Source organism: Salarias fasciatus, chromosome 4 (genome assembly GCF_902148845.1).
Source record: "Salarias fasciatus chromosome 4, fSalaFa1.1, whole genome shotgun sequence".
Lineage (NCBI taxonomy): Eukaryota > Metazoa > Chordata > Actinopteri > Blenniiformes > Blenniidae > Salarias > Salarias fasciatus.
Window position 1 is genome coordinate 22,672,097 of NC_043748.1, and position 25,765 is coordinate 22,697,861.

The 25,765-nt window shown below is 47.1% G+C and overlaps 2 protein-coding genes across 2 annotated transcripts; both read right to left on the bottom strand.

Moving 5' to 3' along the window:
• Positions 1-14,429: 14,429 nt before the first annotated feature.
• Positions 14,430-20,285, bottom strand: LOC115387612 (perforin-1-like). The gene is made up of 5 exons (XM_030090397.1): positions 20,175-20,285; positions 16,965-17,512; positions 16,658-16,796; positions 16,370-16,581; positions 14,430-16,273 (listed from the first exon to the last, which is right to left on the bottom strand). Exons 2-5 carry the CDS (start codon positions 17,495-17,497, stop codon positions 15,397-15,399), a joined length of 1,761 nt encoding a protein of 586 aa, XP_029946257.1. The 5' UTR covers positions 17,498-17,512; positions 20,175-20,285; the 3' UTR covers positions 14,430-15,396.
• Positions 20,286-20,597: 312 nt separating this feature from the next.
• Positions 20,598-23,778, bottom strand: LOC115387613 (perforin-1-like). The gene is made up of 4 exons (XM_030090398.1): positions 23,246-23,778; positions 22,999-23,137; positions 22,713-22,924; positions 20,598-22,136 (listed from the first exon to the last, which is right to left on the bottom strand). Exons 1-4 carry the CDS (start codon positions 23,776-23,778, stop codon positions 21,263-21,265), a joined length of 1,758 nt encoding a protein of 585 aa, XP_029946258.1. The 3' UTR covers positions 20,598-21,262.
• Between the last annotated feature and the right edge of the window lie 1,987 nt (positions 23,779-25,765).

Consider the following 25,765-nt stretch of genomic DNA (forward strand, 5'->3'; position numbering starts at 1 on the left):
ATGAACTTGAAGTTTTCTCGACAACCTCCAGAAAGAAAATCAAGACTTTTTTAATTGAATGCAGGTGATGTTCACTTTGCTATTTCTACACTCTGCATTGTTCGTCCAGTTGGGCCTCGTGTTTCATTCAGGCTCAGCAGCAGGAACAGTTTGATCCAAAACCAGAAGAAAATGTGTGAAATGTGAATGGAAATGTACCAGAAGGCTCCATTGGCCGTCGTGTGAGTGTGTGTGTGTGTGTGTGTGTGTTCAGAGGCCAGGTGTGGTCAGTGGGAGTGTGTGTGAGGGAATCGGCCCTATAAAAGGCGGGAGAGGTCTCCCAGCTCCAAGTCCCGCTGTGGTCGTGGTCGTGGTCGTGGTGGGTCAGTCTTCCAGCCGCTCGCCTCCCTCTCAGCGCCGCCGCCGTCTCCTGCGTCGTCCCCGGTGTCCTCCATCATGCTGGCTCCAGCTCTGCTCCAGACCTCGCTGGTCCTCGTCCTGGCTCAGCAGACCCTGCAAGGCGGTAAGAAACCCACGCTTTCACCTCAGTCGACTGGACCTTCCATTCCATTCTTCTACACAGATGTTGAACTCAGATTCAGTTTAATTTGAACTAAAACTAAACTACTACTCATTTGACTCATAATACTGGAGTTTGCATGTTCTCCCTGTGTGACAGTAGGTGTTCTGCACCTCTTCTGTTTTCCTCTCATTAAAAGATCCTTGTGGACTCTTAATAAAACTCCGGAGAAAGAAAGAAAATCATTCTGGAATAATATTTTAACAAATTAACATGGTTATCATTGAAAGAAAGCTTGAAATATTTCTCCTAATTTCCAAATAAATTAACAATTTATGGAAGATTCACTTGATTAAATGTGAAAAATAAACTTTTCCAACATAAGTTTTAGAGATGTGTTTATCATCCACTGAACTTGAACTTTGATTGGCATTCAACCAAAACCGTGTTCAATATTGTTCTAATATAAGGAATATCAATGATGAAAAAGGATTTAAAAGAGACACAAAACACGTTGCTTGAAGCTGTGACTTGGTTAAAGTGAGTTTCCAGGTATTAACTGTGGTCCTGCAGCCGTCCCAATCTGTTTGAGGTGTTAAATGAAGGAGATCAGTGAGTTTACAGTCCGACCGGCGGGTCAACGGTCCGATGCCTCAGAGTCTCACTCACCTGATAGATGTCGTGTGTGTGAGACTGAGAGAGAGCAGGAGAGAGAGTCGCTGCGGTTTGAATGATCTGATCTCACCGAATCAAAAAGTGGCGGAGGACGGTAAAATGTGGCAGCCAGCTGCGAGGGAGAAGAAGAAGGCTCCACTCAGTCGCTGTCGCTTCCTCTGCCTGTGTGTGTGTGTGTGTGTGTGTGTGTGTGTGTGTGTGTGTGTGTGTGTGTGTGTGTGTGTGTGTGTGTGTGTGTGTGTGTGTGTGTGGCCTGTAGACACTGTATTTGACACCAGTCTGCAGCCTCCTCATTTGCATAATTCAGATAATTCCTCAAGGCATTTTCTCTATATATCACTTATTTTTTCATCTGCTTTTTCACATTTTCTTTACTGTCTGACTTTATAAACTTGCAGAAATGGCCTTTACACTGTGTGTTGTGACTGTACTCAAATTTACATCCAATCTGATTGAAATAATCTTGACTTGTTCATAAAGCTGCACAGAGCATACGGTGTTTACAGTATTTTACTTGAAGTGTTCAGCATCCTGGCCTTGTTAACGATAATCAGAAGCTTTTGTCAAAATTTGATTCAGTGTTTTGGTGTTTTTGTTAAAGCAGCAGGTAGGTACTGTGTGTAACGAGTTAATGTTGACGTCTTTGTGTTGTTTCAGGAGTGAAACCTCAGAGTGTGTCGTGGGGCAGAGTGCTGCCAGCCAGAGGTTTGTCTTCTGCATCTTTGTTCAATGAAGAAATGTAGTTTCTTTTCTCTCTTATTCAAACAATTTCAAATTAACAGAAAAAAAAAATCTATGAATGAATTTGTGAAAATGCATCAAGACTTAAAATATTCAAAATTGTGTTTTCACATTACATTCATTGACATTCATATTGTCACACCTATGCTCAGCTGTTCGCTTGTCTATTAATGTTTTTTTTACTTTTCTACTTGATCTTTTTTAGTTGTTATTTTTAGACTTTATTTGTGGAATTCTGGTAGTTTTTCCTCAAAGTGAAGCCTTTGGCCTTCACTTTCAGCACCTGTCTTCATTCTCACTATTTTCATGAACCTTAATGCTTCACATCAATTCGCAGTATATTTTCTGTTTTCTGAATACTTGAACATCATTTCTTTGCATTTTGTGACGTGTTTCACTTCAGGTGTGGGCATCGGAGTAAAACCTGGAGGTGGGTGTTTTTGTTTTTAATCAATCAAATGAACTCTGCGACTGACAGATCGGAGATGACAGATTCTGATCCTGTTTCAATGTCAACATTTCATTTTTGCCATTTCACATTTTCCCCTAGTGACCGGCGCTCTCGGAGCTCTGGGCAGTCGATACGGCACCAAAGCAGCGATGAAGGCCGGACGTACGTGGAGCGCTCTAACTCCTCTCTTTTCTCTTTAAATCGGTCATCTTCTAATGTTTTCTACTTTCTTCTCCTGGATTGCAGTTGGTCGTTATTCTGGAGCTCAGCTCGGCCTGGGTAAGGAAACCTTTTGGCTCAGTGGCTGCAGCAGCATGAAGCTACATGAAACAGGTTTTCTCTGCTTCCTGGAGTCAGACGTGTGAGTTTCTCTTCATGGCTGTGTGTCAGGAGGCTACAGAGCTCTGGGACTGGGAGGACGAGCCGGCCTGAAGCAGGGAGCCTACGGCGCTCAGGGAGCCTACGGTACAGCAGGACGTCCACTTCCTGCCGTCCAGGTCGAAACGTGCTGCTTTAACGAGTCTCTGCTGTGGTTTCAGGAGCCGGTCTGGGAACCGGACTGGGTCTGGGAACCGGACTCACCAACGGTCTGGGCCTGGGTCTCGGCCAGGCTGGAAAGCGGAGTAAGATCCACCAACGTGTGCAGAAACCCGACATGTAGATCCAGGATCCGGAGGAAAAGTTCTCACTGAATCTCCATCAAAAGCTTGAAAAGCTTGAAAACTGAAACTTATTCTCTCAACTTAATTAGTCTCCAATGTGTTTTCAACAAATAATTTAGAGTTTTTGTCTTTTTGGAACAATTTATTTCCAAAAAATCGTTAAAACAACTAATTCTAATGTTCCAAAAGTTCAGCTCAAATAAGAGACTGGTGATATATCTACTCCCGATATCGATATCTAAAAAAAAAAATCAGTTAATATGAAGTGAACTGACCAGAGGAGTTAATCACTTCTCACTTCACATGAATCTGTGTGAACAGTACATTTCCAGGGCCGTTTTTATTCATACAGTATGAAGTGTGTTTAGCAGACACAATGCTCATTTTCACACATTTTTAGTAAAATATATATTTATAAGTGGGAGTAGCTTCTTGCTTTTTTTATTTATATGGTGCTCGACATATTTTGTAGAAACTGACAAGAAATGTGATATTTTGGATCCGTTTGTTCTTATTTGAGCTAAAACTAAGTGAAAATGCTACATTCGATTTTATGAACAGGTTATTGTACATTTTTCTAATTTATTTGTCTGAACTGGAGTCACACTGGACAGATTGTTTTCCCTGGACTTAACAGTGTTTGACTCTTCTGACAAATCTTACACCTGGTAAATCTGAATGAGTTCAGAAATTAACTTGATGTTTCTTTTTTATTTCCAGTGTATGGTGCTGGGCTGGGCGCTCTGCCAGGTGAGCCAGTGTCTGAATTGCTTCTTGTTTCTGTGAGTACGCGGTTTTCTCATGTCAGAGTGAAACTGGCGTCCTGTCAACAGGATGATTTGTGGAGCAGCAATTAAAACTACCGCCTGAAAAACCGGAACACTCAGCCGTCTTTGTCTCCCTCCCAGGTTACGGAGCTCTCGCAGGGATTGGATATCCTGGAGCTCGACCAGGTACGTGCTGAATCGAGCCTGCATATCGTCTGTGAACGAACACACACTCGGACCGGACTCACGCAGAGCAGCGGGTTTATGGGGCCGCACGGCGCCGACTGCTGACTCCAAACAGGCCGCTGCAGAGCAGCCACGTCTGTCCTGCTGCTGCTGATCATCAGAGACGATTCCGTGTCTCCGTCCTCACTTCTGCAGAGGTTCTGACTGCAGGGGTGTTGGATGGTTGGTCTCCTGTGTGGGTTAACAATGACAGCCCTCCTGTCTGCTCCCAGCAGGGGTTTTACCCGGGTACCCCGCTGGACAGGCGGCAAAGCAGCAGAAAGCGGGTAAAAGCCTGGACCTGTGTGTGTGTGTGTGTGTGTGTGTGTGTGTGAGACTTTGTCTGCGTCTTGTGTCGTTTGTCCGGCCTCGTGCGGCGTCATGTTTCACTGGTGTCATTTGCATGGCCTCCCGTGCGTCTGCTGCCACGTTCAGATGTGTGTTTGTGTTCAGAGTGTTGCATGTGGCTCCGGTCCGCCCAGCTTCAGGCTGCTAGTTAGTTAGCTAGTTAGCTAGCTAGTTAGTTCTCAGCCACCCAACCACAAACTGTCTGAAAGCCGTGCTGCACTCCCCAGTCTCTGATTTTTGGTTCTCCCAGACGTCGCAGTGACGCCTCACGCCGGTGGACACAGTAACCGTCAGGCTGTCTCTTCTTCTGTCAGGCTGTTTACACGACACCGTTTTCAAGTGGAAGCAAAAAACTTTTGCTGTTTTCAGCGTTTCAGCATCTCTGCCATTGCCGTACAAATGCAAGATTTTTCTTGAATGAAAATGCAGAAGCAGGAAAATGTAAAAGAATGTGTTTCCATCTGAAGCGCCCCATAGAGGGAGCCTCTGATCTCCTGAAAGGTTTTAGACGGGCCACCTTCTGGTTTTCTTAGAATGAAAGTGGAACAAAAATCTGAATGCATTTTTCAAACAGAAAAAAATATCCTGTTAAAATCAATCTCACACACACACACACACACACACCCATCTAGCCTATGCATAAACACAAGACCAAATATTTTGAATACAAAAACTTATGAATATACATTTCACCCATAAATATCAAAGAAAAACTGATCTGATGGACCTGTAAATCAAAATGAAAACATGATAGTCTGCTGCTCTGCGCCTGCATCCTGAACGGAGCATCGAAAAGCCTTTTGTCTGTTTTTATAATAAAGTTATTGAAACTCATTAAAAGAACCCAGCAGGGGGGAAAGTGTTGACCCAGAGTTTCAGTGGAAGTTTGTCGCTGGAGTGTTTCTCACTTTTCGAACACACTCTGTGTGCGAGGGGGTCTCGCCTCCGCCGCTCTGCTTTGTGTCCTCGTTGTCCGTGTCCCCGTCCTCGTCCTGTACCTTTCTGGTGACATCCCAGCTTGTCCAGACGGCGCCTCGTCTTGTGCGGATGTCAAACCCAGCTTCTGTTGTGTGTCGTGTCTTTTTCGTCGTCTGGGTTCCTCATTATGGCGATGATCCTGTCCTCTGGACTCCCTTCAGGCCATAATGGACGGCGTCCCGTCTCTGTGTTGAGGATGTGTTGTCTCGCGTCTCAGTGCGGCGATACACACATCGGCAGCTGATCTGAGCGTGGCTGTGCCGCCGAGCCTCTCCGGCCTGAAGACGTTGAGGGTGTGTGCGGGTGTCTCTCTAGCAGGTGTCCCGGCGGCGGGTTTGGGCGCCGCCGATCTGGCCGGTCTGGGCCGGCCGGCGCTGGATCTCTGGCGGGAAAAGAGTCGAGCTCTCGGCCAAGTCCGGACGCTGGGACCCGAGGCGCCCGGCGCCGGGAGAAGCCCCGGCCTTCCCAAAATCCGAACGGGAGTGGAGGTGAAGGGACTCAGTCCTCTGGTCCAGGCCGCGGCGCCTCTGGACAGACCGGGAGAGGGCCGCGAGCCGGCGGCGCTGAAGAGGAAGCCGGCGGCCGGAGGGCTGTCCGCCGATCAGCTGAGGCGTCAGCTGGGCTCAGCGTCTTCACCGGCAGACCCAGACTTATCTTTCCCCCTGCAGCAGCGTCCGAACTGCGGCTCCTCCGTCGACCCGTCCGACCTGGACCGCTACGAGCTCCTGGGCTCCGAGGCGCGGCGGACGCCCGGCTCGCTGCCTCAGATTCCGGCCGGAAAACAGAAACATCTGGGACTCGTGAATCCAGGACAGAGCGGCTACCAGCTGCCTCGTCCTGCCGCTCAGGACGTCCGGGGGCTCCTGTACCCCCCCCAGCAGGGCCCCGGGTCCCACGGGCCGAACGTCAAAGGCCTCGTAGCCAAAGGCGCTAACGCCCCGAGAACCGTTCCTCTGGAGAGCCTTCAGCCCGGACCCCTGGTCCCGGGCGGCGGCGGCGGACCGCAGAGCGGAGCCCTCGCCGCCATCGAAGGGCGAGAAGCTCCGGACTTCACCGCTGACCTTCAGCAGGCGAAGCACCTCTCCCAGTCTAAAGCCGCGCTCGCTGTCCCGGGGCATGCTGGGAGGAAAACCCCGGGCACAAGTAAGAGAACAGATCTCGCTCCATCTCCTCACTGTCTCTTCTCCTTCATATGATCTTTTTCCAGATGGTTTTCCTGCCCGTCCTCCAAATCCACACGTTTGTCTGTTTGCTCCCGTGTCTTCATGGATCCGGACGGTGTTCTTTTCTTTTATAGTTTTATTGTCAGTTTTTATTATTTTCTGGCCGCATGTTTAAATGCAGGGTAACGTCTGCTTTCAGTTTTACAGACACGTGTGTAAAAGATCTTCAAAACTGGAAAAGACATATTTTTAACCTTTCGTTGCCGTTCTTAAACTGTTTACTTGTTCTTTGACAGTTTTCCTTTTCAGCCACTTTCAGCAGTTTAAACGATTTTTTTTTTAGTTTCAGCAGTTTTATACTTTTTTTTTTAACTGTTTTACCTTTTGGCTGTTTTCAGCTAATCTAGCTGTTGTCCCTTTTGCATCATTTTAAGCAGTTGTAGCCTTTTCTTTCTTTCTTTCTTTCTTTCTTTTTCTTTCTTTCTGTCTTTCTTATATTTCTAATGTTCTTTTTGATTTTGAGTCCCTTTTAGTAGTTTCTACCCTTTTCGTGGTTTCACGTCTTTTGGCCATTGCAGCCATTTCCAATTTTTTTTCCAATTTTTTGGTCATTTTGAGCGATTTTTGCGTTTTCAATATCTTTTTATATAACCTTTTTCAGTACTTGTTTGAGCTACTGTAATAATGTTTGCATCTTTTCCCAGTTTAAGCCATTTTAGCCATTTCAGCCCTTGTCAATATTTAGTGACATTTAAAGGTGCATTGAGGAGTTTGCACGTTTTATGCGAAACAGCGCCCCCTGCAGGCCTTGGGCGTAATGCAGCTTAGTGAAAAACTCGTCCCTGTGGCTCCCGTACACGGAAGAGGGGGACTCCGTCTTCGCTCGTTTAGCAGCGCTCCAGTAAGATTTAAGTTTCTTTTACCTGGTGGAGTCTGTGTGGAGCTGTGGCAGTGCTAGAAGCCAGTCTGTTCTGACTTTCTGGAAGCTCCTGCTCAGCTGTTGCTCACTAAGCATCTGGCGGAGTAATGGCGGACAAAACGAAACTTAAGGAGCCGGAGCGTGCATTACGTCATTCCTTTCAAATTCTCCCCATAAAACTCTGGAGCCGGACCGGCACTGTGACTTTCAAGTGACAGTTTAGCGCTGTTAGAGGTACTGGTAATGAATATGTCAGGGCACGTTGGACACATCATTAAAATGTGTAACATATTTATGGTGGAAAATAAGTATTTTTAAGGTTGTAAAACTCCTTAATGCACCTTTCAGTCACTTTTCCTCCTTAAAGCCAATTTTTGTGATCCCCCCGTTTATCCCCTTCAGCTCTCTTACCCCACTCCCCCTTTTATTTTCTTTCTGTTTTCTACTGTTTTCATGACGGCTGTCAGCAGGTTAACCTGTAAATGAATCTCTCTGCATTGAAGGAAACTCCTCTGCAGATCTGAAGTTAGAAAATCTACATTTCCCGCCTGCAGTGAAGTATTTAACTTTATTATTTCAATTATTTCTGTTGTGCAGCATAAATGATAATGATATGAGCCGCTGCGCTGTGCTGATACTTGACATTTATGGTTGATGTGCAGGTTTATCATTTATCTTTTGTGTATTTTAATGTGATTGTACAGTGCATTTGTTTGCCGTTGCTTTGTGGAGTTAGTTTCTGGTTCATCGGTTGCTTCAGTGCTAAATGCTAAGATGTGTTGTTTTGCGTGACAAATGGAGTTTTTTTTTAGTAAATGTCACATCAGCTGTGATATAAATCTGTGTCACGTTCAGCGTGAGGCTGAAGCGTCTGGTGAATGGGAGCGGTGATGAGCTCGTGGCGGGTAAAGGTCGCTCTCATTACGCCGCAGTGGAACTCTGAGGCGTGAGGCTGCAGCGAAGCGTTGTCTCTCTTAATGCGATCAAAATCTGCTGCTGGAGCCGATCAGAACTCACTGGAAATATAGGAAATAAGCTCATTTTGACTTGAATCGTGTGGATTTAGTCCCAGTCACTGTCAGCACTGGTTCCTTTAGGCTGAAATCAGCGATTTAAGATGCTGAAGCTGTTTCTGATTTCTCTGGTTCATCTCTTACAGTAGTATTTAACATTTCAAAAAGGCCGAGCTCTCATTAGAAGGCAGTAAACATTCACTGTGGCGTTCAGTCGGCTCTCGTGGCGGTTTGCTGTTGTTCCCCCGCTCCGGGGTTTCCAGTGTCGGGATCTTCCTCCTCTGGCTCATCTCCTGAAAACATTATCAATCTGAGAAGGTTCGGGGAATTTGAAGCAGTTATTTAGCACATTTTCACACATTCGAGTAAAACTGTGACATTTTAAACAAAACATTTTTTAAGCTCTTTCTTTCCAGTATTGATAATATTCAGGAAAATAAGGATGTTTAATACAGCTTCTGAGACCTCCCAGCTTAAAACAGCAGCACTACAAAAACTCAAAAACTGACCAAGTTATTTAGTCTTTCGGTAAAATAGTCTGATCCCACGTGATTTAAAATACATTTAAGATAGAGAGCTTTTTTCTTGATGTAAAATTCATATATTAAGTTCTTTTAAGTGACCTGTACTTGCTGCATGGACAGATAATTTCACCCATTTTAAGAGTAATTTTCTTAAATGCAGTGATGGTATCTTGTGTTTGGCTTCCCTCTCTTGCAGTGAGCAGCACACTGCAGATACAGTTTCAGATCGTCTGATACTCAGCTTTCCATTGTAAGGCTCGTATTTGCAGAGGCTGATGGCGTCTTTGTCACTGATTAGATCTTAATCTCTTCATTTCACTGCGGTTTCAGGTTCTGACACATTTTCACTTCCTGTCATGTTGGAAATGTCTTTTTCTGGATGTTTGCTCTCTTCTGTTGTGTTTTTTAAAGGATTGACTTATTAAGTCACTTCATCCAGTATGTGATGGGAGTTGTCATGAAAGCTGTGCTCCTTTGTTGCTGATTTTCTATCAAACTTGTCCCCAGGTTATATCGGCGGAGCGGGAAACTACCCGGGCGCCGGCCTGGGCGCCGGCCTGGGCGCCGGGCTGGGCGCCGGAGGCTACGGAGCAGGTGACCTCTGACCAGCAGCCGTCCTTTAAACAGCCACACAGCTCTGCGGCTGCTGTGTTTTAAATGTTTCCCTGTGTCTTTTCAGCGCTGGGGGCCGGAGGATACCTCGGTGGAGCAGCAGGGAAACTCGGAGGTAAATATTCACTGAGTTCAGCTGTGATTGTCATTAAATCTTCACTGTTCAGTGACGAATCGACTTCTTTAAAACTCCAGTGAATAAATGTAAACCACTCGGACTCCCTCAGTGTCTTCCTGTGACGGCAGAAAATCCTCTCTGATCCTCCGATGCTCCCACTTTGCCTTGTAAACCCATCATTTGCGTGTTCACTGTTCTAGAAAGGTCCCCGGGTGGCTTTACCGGAGGGGATCTCGCGGTTTTCACTTGGCTTGTTGTCACTGGTCTCCCGTGAGAAATAACTTTGAATTCAGATCATTAGTGTAAAAATGACTCCACTGCCTGTCGCTGCTGGAAGCTTCATTTTCCTCCTTTTCCAGCAAAACCGGATACATGAAGTGGTGAAAAGCCCTCCTTGTGGTGTCGTTTCGTATTTGTCGTCGGCTCAGTAACCCATTCGATGGTCCAGTTTCCAGCTGATGTGTGTGAACTGTGTGTTGCAGCAGGTTACGGAGACGGAGCGACCGGATACCTCGGCGCTGTGGCCGGAAACGGTCTGGGTACGCCAATTTCTTTCCCGAGTAACTTAGTTAAAATACATAGAAAATGACATTTATTAATAAGGCATTGCAGTACGTGTTTATATAGCCATTTAGCTTTTTTTTTTTTTTTTTTAAGTGTATTTGTGTTGGAATAATAAATTCCTCACCGGTTTTACTGCAGCTGAATCCAGAAAAGTCTGATTTAATCTGATTCAAAGTAAAATCAGGTCATGTAAACACTTCTATCTGATCAGGTTGCAGCTCTAACTCATCAGAAGTCTTTCTGAAACCTTCTGCCAGTGCTCGTCTGTAAAAGCGCTCCTCTCTCCATGTCTCTGCAGGTTATGGAACCGGCGTCGGTGATGGTTATGGAGCTGGTGAGTGTTTTCTGATCACAGACTGAGAAAAATAAATAAATAAATAAAATGAAATCAGAGAAAATCCGCCCTCTTCTTAGCTGATGTATATAATCAGTGCTAATTAGAGCTGTGTTTCAGGGCTTGGTTACCCCTCTGAGTTAGCTGATGTTGCTGAGAACAAAGCAGGGAAGAGTGAAGGTAAAGACATGGAGGGTTAATGAGCCGCTGGCGAGGCGGCGGCGGCGGCACTAACCTGCAGACGCTTAACCTGTCAGACGGGAGAAGAGGCCTGGTTCAGCCGGTGTGGGCTTCTCCCCCCACTGGGTGTAGCTGTTGTCTCTTCTCCGTGGAAGCCGGCCGGTCTGATCTGGCGGTTTCTCTCTCGCCGCTCACATAGACGCTTCGGCAGCTCCTTAATCCAAAGGTCTCCTGATCGACTGATCTGGGTGTAAATTTCTGCCCGTGTCTTTCTGCAGCCCTCAGCACCGGAGGCTACGCCGGGCAGGGAGCGTACGGTAAGAAGCCGTCACGGAGACGCCGGCCGTGACGCGCCGCCGCTGAATGACCTATAAAGACTTCAGTAACCCGACCGTAAACCAAGGAAAGAGGAACCAGGACCGATCGAATTAATTCACTGACCGACCCTTTCACTCAGAACTGATGGGTTAATAAAAGAGAAACCAAGACCACAAACCCTGTTCTCACAGAGTCGGAGCAGGACGCTTCCTGCCGACCGCACAACCACCAGCATCAACAAACAACACGCATTTAATTAAGTATATCAGCCAGAGAATGCAGGTTGTCACGGTGGTGCTCAGTAGCAGTGAACAGGCAGGAGAGAATGTCCAGCTTAAAATCATTTTAATGAAAAAAGGATGGTTTTAGTTGTTTAAATGGCAATTTCTCTGTTTCTAATCTTCAACATTTAGATATTTTATCCATATTAGCTAATATGTGCTTTCACCAGCTGTAGCAGTTGATGCCATTACGCTTTGATGAAACATTTAAAATGTTTCAGCTTTTAACATCTAGAGTTTCATCTTATCAATCCACTCGTTTTCAGCGGTTTTAGCTGTTCAGCACTTTCATTGTGGCTTTCTAAGTCATCAGTTTTTACACCTTTATTCACTGCTATCTTAACAGGAAGTGCGTTTCGAAAAGCAACCTTTGTCACACACATTGATCGGCAGCATATTAAAACATTAAACTGTCACATCTGATTGATTTCTTTGTTTAAATGAGATATAAATGCGTAGCTATTTGCACATAGTTTAGAGTGAACTGCAGACGGGCTGGAGAACAGATTTTAAGAGAACTGAAAAACGAATTATAGAACGACTAATGCGAAATAGCATCCGAGCTGAATGAGGGTGAGTTTGTGGAAAGAGGCTAACGGTAAAGCGTGAAGGAGAGCAAGAGATTAGAGATTGCACTGTTTCTCAGAACTTATCGATTTTCAACCATAGATTTTCTAGAATAATAAAACAAAAGTGTCAGTTCTGAGGAAACGCTCATGTTTTCCACATTGAGTAGAGACATCTGGTGTTTTTGGGCGTTACAGATGAATCATTTGAGGATGAAGCTGCGTCTCCCCTGCTTCAGAGGACGTTTCTCTCCTCATTCTGCCCGTTTACATGAACTCTCAGTGCTCTCAGGTTGAAATGTTTCCCTGAAGCTTCTCTCGTCTGCTTTCAGGAGCTCTGGGCACCGGCCTGGACGCTGCCGCAGCCGCCGGGAAATACGGTGAGCATGACGCCGCTGACCTCTGCCCTCTGTGGCAGTGTGGTGGTGAAGGTGAGTTTCAGCATGTGACTGATTTCTTTTTCTTTTTCATTCGTCCCCCTCTGCACCAGGAGCCGCTCAGGTTCCCTTCGGGAACGCTCCGGTGATTCCTGCCGGGCTGGAAGGTAGGAGCCGCTCGTCTCCGTGGCCGTATCATCAAACACTCAGTGGCGCTGTGCCGTTCAGCACGCCGCCTCGCCTCTCAGAGGAGTTAGACGCTCACGCCTGCCGCTGTTGTCCCCCCCCCCCCCCCCAGGTGACGGCGGTTACCCGTACGCCGCCCAGCCGCTCAGCCTGACCGCCGCCGAAGGCGCCAAGGCCGCCAGCAAATACGGTGAGAGTGAGCAGAAGTGTGAAACGCTTCTGTTCAGCCATTTAAATCACTTCAGAGGCACCATCAGCCAGAGGAGGGTAATGAAAGAGGAGCCGTGCTTCTGTTAAACCCCTCTTCAATAATCCTGGAGTTTCTCCTCATTAACGCTTAATTTTGGAGCATCTTCCTCCCACAAACTGAGCTGAACTCACTGAGTGCCTCGGGACACGGTGCTGAACGAGTGGAGTCCAGAGCTAGTTGAAGGAACTCGTCACTGTTTCTGTCGTACTGCCGCCTCCTCACGATGGCCTGGCGTTGTTTGTGGTTTCAGAAGCTGCTACAGGACTCGGAGCTCAGCAAGCAGGTGATTATTTAATTAAATTTAATTTAATGCTTTCTGAAACATTTTATTTCATGTAATTGCTCGAAATGCAGATGTTTAAGCTAAATTTTGCCCCCTGGGACTGAAAACTTCAAAGGTTAATGCTGCTGTGCTTTGCTTAATGTAGTTTTTTTCCCTCCAGTTGCTCCTTGAGCAGCTTGTCTCTGTTGTTTTTTGCCCGCCAGTGAAAGTGTCCTCTCTGTGTCTGAAAAGGTTTCGGCGCGCACCTCGGAGCGGCGCAGGAGGCTCTGGGTAAGCGAGCCAACCAGCCACTTCCTCATTCGCCACCGACTTCCGGCCGCCGCCGTGCCTCCGGCGGCCCGAACTCCTCCCGTCTCCTCTGCAGAGCGTTTCAGCAGCGCTGCACCGTTTGCATCACATTTAGCCTGGTTGCGAAATCTCTCTGTCGTCTGTGTGGTTTTTGACAGCTTCTAAATATTCCTCTCGCAACAACACGCAAACTGCTCAGCCAGTGAAGGCAAATCGATCCAGCTGCTTTTCTGTGTAGTTGAATTCTTCCTTTCCTCATTTAAATCATGCACTTAAGCACAGCTGCATGCATTATGCATGGTTTCCCACTTAAGCGTGTGAAGCGTGGCGCAGGGAGTGTGGCTGAAGTCCCTTCAGAACAGAACAAAGCCCTTCTCTCCTCCCGCCGAACTCGCTTCCAGTAATTGTTCACCTCTTTTTTTGCAGGAGATCAGACTGGAAAATACGGCGACGTGACCGGATACAAAGGTGAGGGTGAAGTGAGGGGAAGTCAGGGGCGTGTTCAGAGCCGCCTCTGTCGGCGTGTGGTGTGATTCCCGTCTCGTTTTGACCCGTGTCCGTCTCTTCCTGCTGTCCTTTGTCTCTAACCAGGCTGATTCAAATGACCTGGACCTCCGAGTGGATCATTTCCATAACGTGTTCAGTGTAACCGGATCTCCAAACTTCGTCTGTGTTTCCCTCCACTGTGTCCCGTTGTGCCGTCCGTCCGTCCGTCCGTCCGTCCGTCCGTCCGTCTGTCTGTCCGTCTCTTTGTGTTTATTTGCTCCTCTTTGACCTGTCGGTGGATGTTTGTAACGCTCGTCTGTTTGTCTCGTTTGTTTCTGAACCCGCTGTGCCGCCGCCGGCTTCAGCTCCGCCGCTGATCCACGTGCTGAAATAGAAAACTTGTCTCTTATGTTCTAAAAGTTGTGATTTTAAAAGATTTAATCCAATAAAAGACTGTTTGAAATGACGTGAAACTGACACCTCTGAGTCAAAACCGCTCACTCGCCGAAACCTCATCTGTGCTCAGGAAGCTTCACTGCTTCCTTTCCCATGGTGGGCGACGCCACCGAAGAACATCAGACCACTGACACACAAGGCCAGAAGTACCGACACGAAACCAGACGCTGTGGAATATTTATTGATTTAAAAAAAAAGAAAACATGTCAAACTATGCATGAGACACAGTACAGCCGGGAACCGGAGCCGATCAGACAACACTGTCCTCTGAGGCGACTCTCATCCATTCATTTTCATTATAGGAGAGCAGCGCTGATCAGTTAATGACCTTATAATAGGTTTTACATGACAAAGCCAATAGCAGCTTAAGAAAAGCCACAGAGACACGGGGAGAACATGCAAATTCCACATGAAAATGTCCCGACTCGGATTCAAACCCAGACTGCCTCAACTTCAGACAACTGTGCTCACTACTGCGAGACTGTGATATATAGAAATATATAATATAGATTCTGCAAACCTGCTTCTTCTGTAAACAAAAAGCATTAAAATGTTTTAACTAAAGAGCAAACTGAGAAAAAAAAACCCCACGAGCAATACTGACACAATATATTAAGTTATTCTCTTGATAAAGGACAACGCTGCTACACAGTTAAATCAAGATCAAATAATGGTCATTTTCAAACATTTTGTCTTTGGAGAAAATATAATGAAGCCAAGCTGGTCGACACACCCTCAAAAAGCATTGGATCATTATAGCGGAAGACTGATTTATATTTAGAACGGACATTTGTGACCAACATCAACTAATCCACAATTCATGTTCATTGAACCTTTTTCTTGATGCAGCTTGCATCAGTGTCGCCACCTAATTACTCAGGAGCATTTCAAGTGCTTTTTTTTTTTTTTTTTTTTAAATTTTCATCGACCGGTTGACGGAGCGTTTTCAAAACTTAGCATTTTCAGTGGCTCTGAAATCTTTTCGCATAAACAGACACTGAAAACGAGATGAAAGTTTTGTATTTTCACTTGAAACTAACAAAACCAATCAAACTTTATTAATCGCCTTGGGGAAATTCTTTTCCCCCCGCCTTGGCCAGTCCCATTTGAGGGTGCGGCGGTTGGATGGTCGCTATGGAAACACAGGAGGGAACACACGCCTCTCTGCCGTCTGGTTTGCCAGGGCGCTGGTTTCCGTGAGGAACACGCCCTTCTGCAGCAGCATGGCTCTGGGAACGGGGCGAGCGTGGCGGGAGACGTACAGATCCTTCAGACTTTGGCTCATCGGCGAAGCTTTGTATTCGGTGCAGGAGTCGCCGCCGAGGCTCGGAGCGCATTTCACCTCCCACTTGAAGTAGAGCCTGCCGTGCTGCAGGACGCACAGGTCCTGCTTGACCCCCGCCGACAGGACCGGCTCGCACTCCCCCAGCAAGTCGTCGTCCCAGTTGCTGTCCTGGTCCCAGACTTCAAACCGGACCCTGTTGGTCAAGGACAGATCCTGCGTGCCGAAGTCGACGACTGTCGCCCAGTACGGGTTGTTGTTGTTGAGAATGACGCGAGTGCGGCGCTCGTCCCGCCCGATTTTGACCTTGACGTAGCCGTCGGTGGCGGTGGTCTGATCGCCCCACAGGTCGGACCCCCGCTGCACAGTGACCACCACCCGGGCCGTGCCCTTGCGCGTGGGGCAGCAGTCGCGGTTGACGGCGGGCTGGTTGTGGCACTGGCAGACGCAGGGGTCCCTGCCGTCGCTCTTCACCCCCGCCCGGCAGCCGTCGGTGCAGTTCCTCAGCAGGGCCCGCTCCAGGATGTAGTGGCTGATGGCGGCGCGCAGGTTCTTGCGGACGGGCGTGTTGACGGGCAGCAGCTCGTGCAGCGAGTCCAGGGAGTAGGAGATGATGTCCGGGCTGAGCGGCACCGAGTCCAGCCACTGCTTGTAGGCGGCCGGGTCCTTGCTGGCGGAGAAGAGCAGGTCGGCCTCGGTGGTGTGGCCGCCCTTTATTTCTGTGAACCTGTGAAGCGGAACAGTGTGTCGACATTAAAACCGAGTGAGCGTTTCTCGGGTTGTGGAGAACAATGAACAAAAAAGCCAGAGGTCTCCTCCGCACCGTTCCCTGAAGACGTCGGAGAACGACTTCTTATTCTCCGTCTTGCTGGACTCCTTCCTGCAGTGCTTGGTTTCAGACTTGATGTTGACTTGGATGCTGACGGACGCCTCGGTCTCCAGGCAGAACTGCACCTCCTCGGCGGTGAGGCCCTCCAGGCTGGCCTGGCACTCCCTGATGCTGGTCACCGACCTCACGCTGCCCCCCAGCTTCACCTGCAGGAACACATCCCAACACGTTCCAACACCTTCCAGCGGCTTACCGACGGAGTGCTGGGCCGCTCTCGCTTACCTTGGTGATGTAGTGGGTGCCGAAGTTGTCGATCAGTTTGTAAAACCGCTGCTTGTTTTCAGCGCTGTAGATCTTAGGCAGGCCTTTCAGCGCTTTGCGAAACTCTTGGTGCAGTTTTGGAGTCCTGGAGACTCGGTAGCTGTTGTGGAGGTTTAACACGAGGGTTTAAAGTTGGGTTGCAACAATATACAGTAAATTCATCAAGATGTCATGAAAATAATACGTTAACGGAGCTTCTGTCTGTGACAGTAATGAAAAGACGCTGCTGCAGCTGCACGAGTTGACCCGAAACACCCGGTTCCCTCACCTGTAGTACTGACAGGACGCGCCCTGGCTGGAGAAGCTGAACTTGTCCTCCTTGGTTTTCTCCATGGAGTAACTGGATAGTTTAGACGTGGAGCCGGCCAGCATCAGCGAGGCGCTACGATGGCCCACGTCAACGTCCAGGTTGGTCTTCCAGTCGTTTTCGATGGAGGACTCGCTGGAAGTGACCAGAGCCTCGCTGGACTTGTAGAGCTTGGAGGCCACCTTGCTGCTGCAGGACTGCTGGGCCCTCCAGTCCACCACCGCCAGGGGCAGCTTCTGCCTCTGGTTCTCCAGGAAGGGGTTGCTGCACAGGGTGCACGTTTTGTCTTTGCGTCTCCAGTCCTTCATGTTGACCACAAAAGCCCCCACTCGCTCCATCTTGGTGATGTCGAAACCTTCTCCGGCCAAATTGGTGCCGGGTGCAAATTCCGCTTCGACACACTGCCGGGGCGTCCCGTCTGTGCACGACTGGTACGAAGACCGAGGGAGGGGCAGCGCCAGGAGGACGCACAGCCACATGCTGGAGGGAAACATGACGGGGGTTGGAAACTGAAATAGAAACATGAGAAAGGAGGCGATTAGTGTTCAAGTCCTCAAACCTGACCCCTCCAGGCCTCCCCACCCGATTATTCTATTACTCTGTGCAATAAGCACAACCTCTGGTATATTTCCCATCAGCAGTACCATGGAAGAAGGTCAAATACTGATTGATTTCTATTATGCTGTTATGTTTTATTCTTTGTCATTACTCTCCTCTTGCTTCTACAACAGTACAAATTTCACCATTGTGGTACAAATAAAGGAACAAGCTTAACTCCAGTTCTGATGAAAAGCCAATCAGCTGCTTCCATTTGTGTTTCAAAGGGACTTAAGGCAAGATTTGTGAAAAACTACACATGCATTTCCAGTTTTTTCAATGGTAATGGGCCGTGAAGCATTAAAAACCTAAAATAACATCCTAATCCGCGGATCTGTCCGTTGCCTTATACAGGCTCTGTGCCACAGAATTTGTTGTAGTTCGGGGTCCCAATTTCCCACGCACTCGTGGGGATGTGACGTAAACTGACGCTGTATGTGCGTTGCCGAAGGCTCATGAACAGGAAGAACATGGCCGCCGTGGACACGGACTAAAACACTGAGGGATACAAATGGATTCTTCAGCAGCCATCGAGCGACCTGCATCCACTCAAAGCCCACAAAAAAGTGCCACCACGAAGAGTTATCTCGTAAGAGAATAACAATGAAAAAAACTTTTCCAATAAAAGCATGTTTCTGCAGGACAGCAGGAGATCAGGACGAGACCGAAGGATGGAAGGAGGACATCAAGTAAGAAATTTCACTCTATTCAACTTGTCAAAGGTTTAATGCTGATAAGTTTCAATATTTAGAAATTATTTTCATCACAAAATTCTGCGTTTTTGATGGATTTAAAAAGTAGGTCTTTAAATGTCACAACAGCGGAGTCTCACACTTCAGACAGGTGTGAAACCTGTGCTCGGGTTATCAGCACTTCCTGTTTGCTCACACTGAATCGGACCTCCAGCCTCGCCCTTTGGCGAGGCTGGAGGTCCGATTCAGTGTGAGCAAACAGGAAGTGCTTTCAGCTGCAGCCCTCGACAAACACACAGAAAAGGGTTGAAGTGGCCACAGGAACTAGATGGAAGCTGGAACAACAATATTCACGCAGATCTAAAGTGAGCAGCAGCCCATCACCACAAAATACGACGACTGCCGAGCAAGCTGGGGTTTCTGAAGAGGCAGAAATGAAAGAGACACACTTTCAGAATGAGCTTCACTCATTTAGTTCTTCTGTTCTTGGTTTGCTTTGACGTGTACGACTCTAGATTTGACCTCCTCACGCTCATATTACACACTCGCTGCCTGTAATTCACGCTCAGGTTTAATCTGCTGTCATCTGAGATATTCACAGCTCCGACTGTGAACATGGAAAAGTACAAAAAAACATTAAGAACATTAAAATATTTGCTTAAAATCAAATCGATTGTTGAAAATACAGACTACCATGGGATTTTTAAGAGATTACACATGATTTATGCTTCATTCATGCTTTTCTTTCTTTTGGAATTGTATAACAGCAGCTTTTGATTGTTGGACACTTGAATGACATTTTAATTTTTAACTTTTTAATGATGAACACCATTACATGCTAGAAGATGTTCAATTCTGCCAGACCTTGGAAGCTAAGCGGGTTCGGGAACTGAGTATCCTGAACAGCGCTGTATAAAACCAATGCATCATCATTATTATAACATGTCTTTAAATGTGACAGAATCTGTTGCAAATCTCAACAAGTTATAGCTAAAAAAAGAATAAAATTGTCATGGGTTTCTTTAAAATGATTCTGCAGACTCTGTTCGACTAGATTTTATGTTTTAGGTGAAATATTTTGAAGTGGATGGCAGATACTTTGAAGTTTAAAGCTGAATTTCTGAACTTATAAAAGTTTCCTTGGACTCTTCACACAGTGTTTCTGCAGTGAAGTGTGTCTCCAGGCCGAAGTCTTGTGCTTTAACTCTTGTCTGTGCTCAGTACGCTTCGTCTTTACTGCTTTATAATGAAGAAAGACTTGGTTCTTATGGCAGCGTTTCACTGGTCCCGTCCACTCGGGATGGCCTGAGCTGAAATGACTTTGACAATAAATCTGCAGTAGATCCACCCTCCAGGAAGATTTATCCAGAAAACGTCTGCAGGTTGCTGCATCTGATCCCAGCAGGACAGATCAGCAGTCAAACACATTCACATTAACATTTTTGGGAGATTTGCAGTCTGAAATTAACCTCAAACACATGTTTTTGAACTGCAGGATAAAGTACCTGGAGTACACTCAACCTCCCACTGGGAGAACATGCAAACTGCACAGTGACATGCCTGCATGCAGGAGTACATTTGACCTATTCACAAACTAAAGCTCATTTTTAGACTTTTCTTTACTTTGCCTGATGACACAGATGTAACTTTGCTTTTGGAGCCGATCATAAACTTCCTCTCAAAACTATTTTAGGAAAACTTTCCCATTTCTCATCATTCAGCTTCCAACAAGTCAACACAGCAAACGGCTGTGACTGACGGTCTCAGGCTGTGCTGGATATTTAAAGATGCTGCTCTTCTTCACGCAGCAGGACTGAGCTATGATGGGATCCTGTAAGAACTTAACAAAAAGAAGGTTTTGGTGTGAGGAGTCTGGACTCACCTTCTCGCCGCGAGCATGAATACCGAAGAGAATGCGACGGTGAGGCGGTGGAGAGACGGTGGTCTCAGAATGAGCGAGACGGAGGCGCAGGGCGGGGGGCCAGGGGGTGGCGGCGGGTGGGCGTGAGTGTCGGTTTGACAGTTGCATCAATGCGGAGCAGACTCGGGGCTGGGTGGGAGGAGCGAGAAGCTGACATATGAGGGGGTGAGATGGTGACGACATGAGAGTCAGGCTGGCCTTCCAGTCAGGGAGGAACCAGAGACCACAGAGCAGTCTCATTTCTCTGAAGTGGTGGGGGGCTGTGGCCGTGCCGAGCGGGGAGCAGTGGTGCGTTCTGAACTCTGTCATCATTTCAGTGGAAGCTCATACCTCAATATGACAAATCCAAAGCAGAGAGACGACCACAGACTGACACAAAGGAAATGCTCTGTATTTTATTCCTTCACACCAAACCAATGAAAACAAGCTGCGGAAGTGAAAATAACAGGGTGATAACTTTAAAAGATGTAAAATGTGACACTGAAGCTGTTCCATGAAAATGAATAAATGAAGAACTGTCCCGAGAAAAAACCTCCCCCAGCCCAACCTCTGAATCCAGACTGCTGACTTCCTTCCACCGTTTCATTTCGGGTTTCTCTTCCAAACGTTCAACTAGATTGAATTTGTTAGCCTAGCTACTTAGCTAGCTTCAACAAACAGCAGTGTCCTGACCTTGCAATCAGGAAGGTGCCATTTGTGCTTCCAAATTAACAAAGAAACATTGAAATTAGTCCTGATCCGATACTGCAGATCCAATCGGAACATTTTAATATTATCTGTTAAAGCTGTCTTGAAACTAGGAAGAGGTCATTTCCCAGCCTATCACTGAACAATACCACTTAATAGCAACATGTGAAAAAAGGTGCCGGCTATTGATGCATGAAGAAGCTTAGATTAGCACAATTTTTTTTTCTTTTTTATTCAAAATATGCAATCATTTAAAAGAAAAGCTATGATCTTGCTTTTGACGACCCAATCTTCAGCCTTCACAGTTTAATACACTGTGGCTGTCTTTAGGCGCGTCGGCCTCATGAGGGCCAGCGGGCCTGCTATTTAGCATCGTATCCCTGCATCTTCTTCCCCCACCAACTGGCCTTGTCCACAAACACTCCCATCTCAGACAGCATGGCGTCTGGAATTGGACGGGCGTGACGGGACACGTACAGCTTCTTCATGCTCTGACTCATCGGGGAAGGGACGTAGTCCCTGCACGACTTCCCTCCCAGACCCGGGGCGCACCTCACCTCCCACTTGAAGAACAGCTTGCCGTGGCTGAAGTAGCAGACGTCCGGCTTCGCGCCTGCGGACAGAACCTGCGAGCAACTCCCCAAAAGGTCGTCGTCCCAGCCCTCCCACCAGTAGTCCTTATCCCAGACCTCGAACCGCACGTTGCTCACCATGGACAGATCCTGAAGGCCCAGGTCCACCAGAAAGCCCCAGTGCGGGTTGTTGTTGTTGTGAATGACGGGTGAAATACGCGGCGGCATTTTATTGACGAACACCTTCACATATCCGTCCGTGGCTGAGAGTATGTCTCCCCACAGGCCGGAGGCGTGCTGCACCGTGATTTTGACCTCGGCCAGACCTCTCTGGGTCGGGCAGCAGTCCGTGTTGGCGGCGGCGTTGCCGTGGCACCGGCAGACGCAGGGATCCCTCGGGTCGCTCCTCCTACCGGTCGCGCACGGGTCGGTGCAGTTCCTCCACAGGCCTCTCTCCAGGATGTAGTGGCCGATGGCCGAGCGCAGGTTGTGCCATTCCGAGGTGTTGGCCGGCAGCAGCTCGTGCAGCGAGTCCAGCGAATAGGAGACGATGTCTGGGTGTTGCGGGACGGTCTTCAGCCAGTCTTTGTAGGCCGAGGGTTCTTTGCGAGCAGAGAAGAGGAGGTCTGGTTCCGTGGTGTGGCCGCCCTTTATCTCCGTGAGCCTGGAAAACACACGACGTCAAACCTGAGCCCGGGCGGATCCGCTTCAGGCCCCGTTCACACGTTCTCAAGTGAAAACACAAAACTTTTGTAGCGCTTGGGGGGCGTCGGTTTACATGAGAACAGTGCTGGTGACAACTTTTTGATAACAGTCTGAACCTCGTGATCCAGTTTTAATCTTTCCCTTCTTTTCTTGTCTCATCCTGCTTTTTTTTTTCATTTTTGTTTGAGAAAAGATTTGCATTTTCAAGCGATGTTTTGAAAATTATATCTGTTTCCATGGAAACAGCAGAAGCACTGATAGCAAGTTGGAGCTCGTAATAAAATCACAAATACATGCAAAGGGAACAATACAGTGGAAAGATTAAATAATGGGAGCACACAGCATTCTGATGGACACACGACCAAGTTGGAGTGTTTTCAAAAAGTTGCGTTTTTCAGTGGCTCCGAGCATCGTTATCAGACAATTAAAAGACAATTAAATGTTTTATGTTTTCACTTGAAAAGGATACATTCTACCATAAGTTTGTGTTTTATGTTTGAAAACTTCCAGAAAGGTTTGGAACGCTCGGTCCTACCTGTCGCTGAAGACGCTGGAGAAGTCCGATTTGCTGCCCGTCTTCTGGATGTCCTTCTTGCAGTGTTTGGTTTCGACGTTGACCGTGACTTTCAAGCTCGCGGACGCCTCCATCGCGAGACACGACTGCACCTCCTCCCCGCTGAGGCCCTGCAGGCTGGCCTCGCACTGCTGGATGCTGGTCACGGACCGGACGCTTCCTCCTAGCTTCACCTGCGGTCACACATTGGTGGACATTGAGCTCTTTTCACGGCGGAGCGCTTCAGAGACGGGTTGATCTGTTGCACCTTGGTGATGTAGTGGGTGCCGAAGTTTTCAATCAGTTTGTAAAACGCCTGCTTGTTTTCTGCGCTGTACTTCTTTGGGAGCTGTTTCACCGCTTTACGAAATTCTTGGTGCAGCTTGGGCGTGTTGGACACTCGGTAGCTGCGTCCAGGGAGACAACAGGGGGAAAAGGAAAGAAAAGAACGAGAGTTTCACTTCAGAACTGTACTGAAATGGGGATAAAAAGTGGTGTGACGCTCATCCGCTCACCTGTAGTACTCGCAGGAGGCACCGTGGCTCGTAAAGCTGTACTTGTCGTTCTTTGTTTTCTCCATTGAGTATTCGGACAGTTTGGAGTTGGTTCCGGCCAACATCAGCGAGGCGCCTTTATGTCCTACTCTGAGGTCTAAACCAACCTTCCAGTTGTTTTCAACCAGCGACGTGACGGAGCTGACCAGAGCCTCGCTGGACTTGTAGAGCTTGGAGGCCACCTGGCTGCTGCAGGACTGCTGGGCCCTCCAGTCCACCACCGACAGGGGCAGCTTCTGCCTCCGGCTCTCCATGAAGGGGTTGCTGCACAGGGTGCACGTTTTGTCTTTGCGTTTCCACTCGTTCATGTTGACCACAAAAGCCCCCACTCGCTTCATCTTGGTGATGTCGAAACCTTCTCCGGCCAAATTGGCGCCGGGCGCAAACTCTGCGTCAAGACACTGCCGGGGCGTCCCGACTGTGCACGACTGGTACGAAGACCGAGGGAGGGGCAGCGCCAGGAGGACGCACAGCCACATGCTGGAGGGAAACATGACGATGTTCCAGCTGAAAGAGAGCATTTTTGTTTGAGAAAACCTGAGAAGTGTAGTGATTGTTGCAGATGTGGCCTGTGGTCACCAGCACTGCACAGTTTGCTCAGACCTTCAGGAAGCTGCTGTTCCTTCTTCAAATATCCAAGATTTTGTTAAAATACACTCATTGACCCTTCATTCAGTGTATTCATCTCCAAACAGATCGGAAGATGCAGTGAAGGCAGTTGTTTTTGTGTGCAAGCTGAAAAACTCAAAGAATATCCCCTTTTTGGAGTTCCTCAAAGCTCTATCCTGGGTCTCCTTACACATGTTGCTGTTGGACCAAATGATCAGTTTTTATACATCTTTCTCTTCCACTAACAATGCGTTTCCATCCTGTGGTCTGTGCTATCTCTTTATCTCTCTATCTTCCTGCAGGATCTTTGGTTCTGGAAGCCGACTTCTCCGATCAAGCCTGCAGCAGCTTGAGTAAGTCACTGCTTTTCACATCACTCAGCTTCAAATAAGATTCATTTTAATTGGTAAAATGTCTTTGCACGGCGGATTGTGTGACCTACATGTTGAAGTTTGCATCAGTTTCATGCATTCTGCACCTGTGGACCTTCTGGTCACATGTTTACATTTCCGAACAATTTCTAATTTAAAAATTATCAAACTAATTTTAATTAAAAAAAAAAAAGGTATACATGAACTGTGAGCTCTGAATATCCAGAACTTTTTTGAATATGAATTGATACTCTTGAGGTATTTTAATGCCCCCAAAAATGTTACTATTCTTATTTTAATTGCTTTAAAATTAATAACATTATTTTAATTCTAGTTTTTTTTTCTTTTTTAAAAGTCTTAATTTGTGACTGATTCTCTTTCCAGGAAAAAAAAGAAGAGTCTACATTTGAATTGAGATGCTTTAAATCTGTTTCAAACTCAACAATACCCGTGCTCGAGAAAATTTGACAATATTATCCTGCCAATATCAGACGTGTGCTCACCTGTTTAGACTGGTCTATGAAACTAAACGAAAGCTGTTACAGCTGCATTATAACTAAATGCTCCTGAAATATTATCATTTGGGGAAAAAAAAGCCCAAAGTATTTTTCAAATATTTATAGTGCATATATAGCTTATTGTTTGTTTGTTTGTTTGTTTTTTGTATCACATGAAACTGTAATTTATACTGCTGGAGAAAAGTTAGGATTCTTCTGAGACTGATACGGGAGCCGTTGATATTATTGTCCCCATTTGTCTTCATGGTTTTCTGCCATCGGATTTTCTTTGAGAACATTTAAAAGCACATCGAAACATGCAGTAAATTCCAAAGTAGGGTGCCATGACTTTTGTTAATGAACTGCTAAACAGTTTCCACAAAAATCATGAAAAACTGCGAAAGATTTCCTCTTCGCAGGGGATGGGATTTTGGTGAAAAACAGAAATGCTCCGTCTTTAAATGCAGGGAGATTTTATCTTACTTTCACCTATAGAGACTTTTTTGTCCATTTTTTTCATTATGACTGATACGTTATTGATGCTTTTTGATTTTTTTTTTTTTTTTTTTTTTTTTTTTGGTATTTACCTCCGCCAGAAGGTTATGTAATCATGTCGGTTTGTTGGTTTGTTGGTTTGTTAGCAAGATCACGGGAAGAGTAATGGACGGATTGCAATGAAACTTAGTGGAAAGGTGGGTCTTGGGCTAACTTAGAATCCATTAAATTTTGGTGAAGATCCGGATCACTGTCTGGATCCAGGAGTTTTTTAAAGGATTGTTTATCATTGACAGATAGGGAGTCTTTCTTATGGTCGGGCAGCCCGCCGACAGGGTGGACAAACATCTGGTTCACAGGACGCGCCGCTTCCGACGCTGTGCAGCGACTGTCACACCGGCGCCCCTGTTCACCTATCTGATGGTTCATACAGGAAGTGCGGGACCGCGCCGCGTGCGTAGCGGCTCGCGCCGTGCACCGCGGCGCTCCGCTCCGCTCTGTTTTCTCCG

Excerpts from the sequence above, each read along its gene's own strand:
- LOC115387612 (XM_030090397.1), bottom strand. The coding sequence starts at position 17,497 with ATGTTTCCCTCCAGCATGTGGCTGTGCGTCCTCCTGGCGCTGCCCCTC. Across the intron at positions 16,582-16,657 it reads GCACCCACTACATCACCAAG|GTGAAGCTGGGGGGCAGCGT; the intron begins GTAAGCGAGAGC and ends GTGTTCCTGCAG. Across the intron at positions 16,274-16,369 it reads TCCGACGTCTTCAGGGAACG|GTTCACAGAAATAAAGGGCG; the intron begins GTGCGGAGGAGA and ends TCCGCTTCACAG.
- LOC115387613 (XM_030090398.1), bottom strand. The coding sequence starts at position 23,778 with ATGTTTCCCTCCAGCATGTGGCTGTGCGTCCTCCTGGCGCTGCCCCTC. Across the intron at positions 22,925-22,998 it reads GCACCCACTACATCACCAAG|GTGAAGCTAGGAGGAAGCGT; the intron begins GTGCAACAGATC and ends GTGTGACCGCAG. Across the intron at positions 22,137-22,712 it reads TCCAGCGTCTTCAGCGACAG|GCTCACGGAGATAAAGGGCG; the intron begins GTAGGACCGAGC and ends TGTGTTTTCCAG.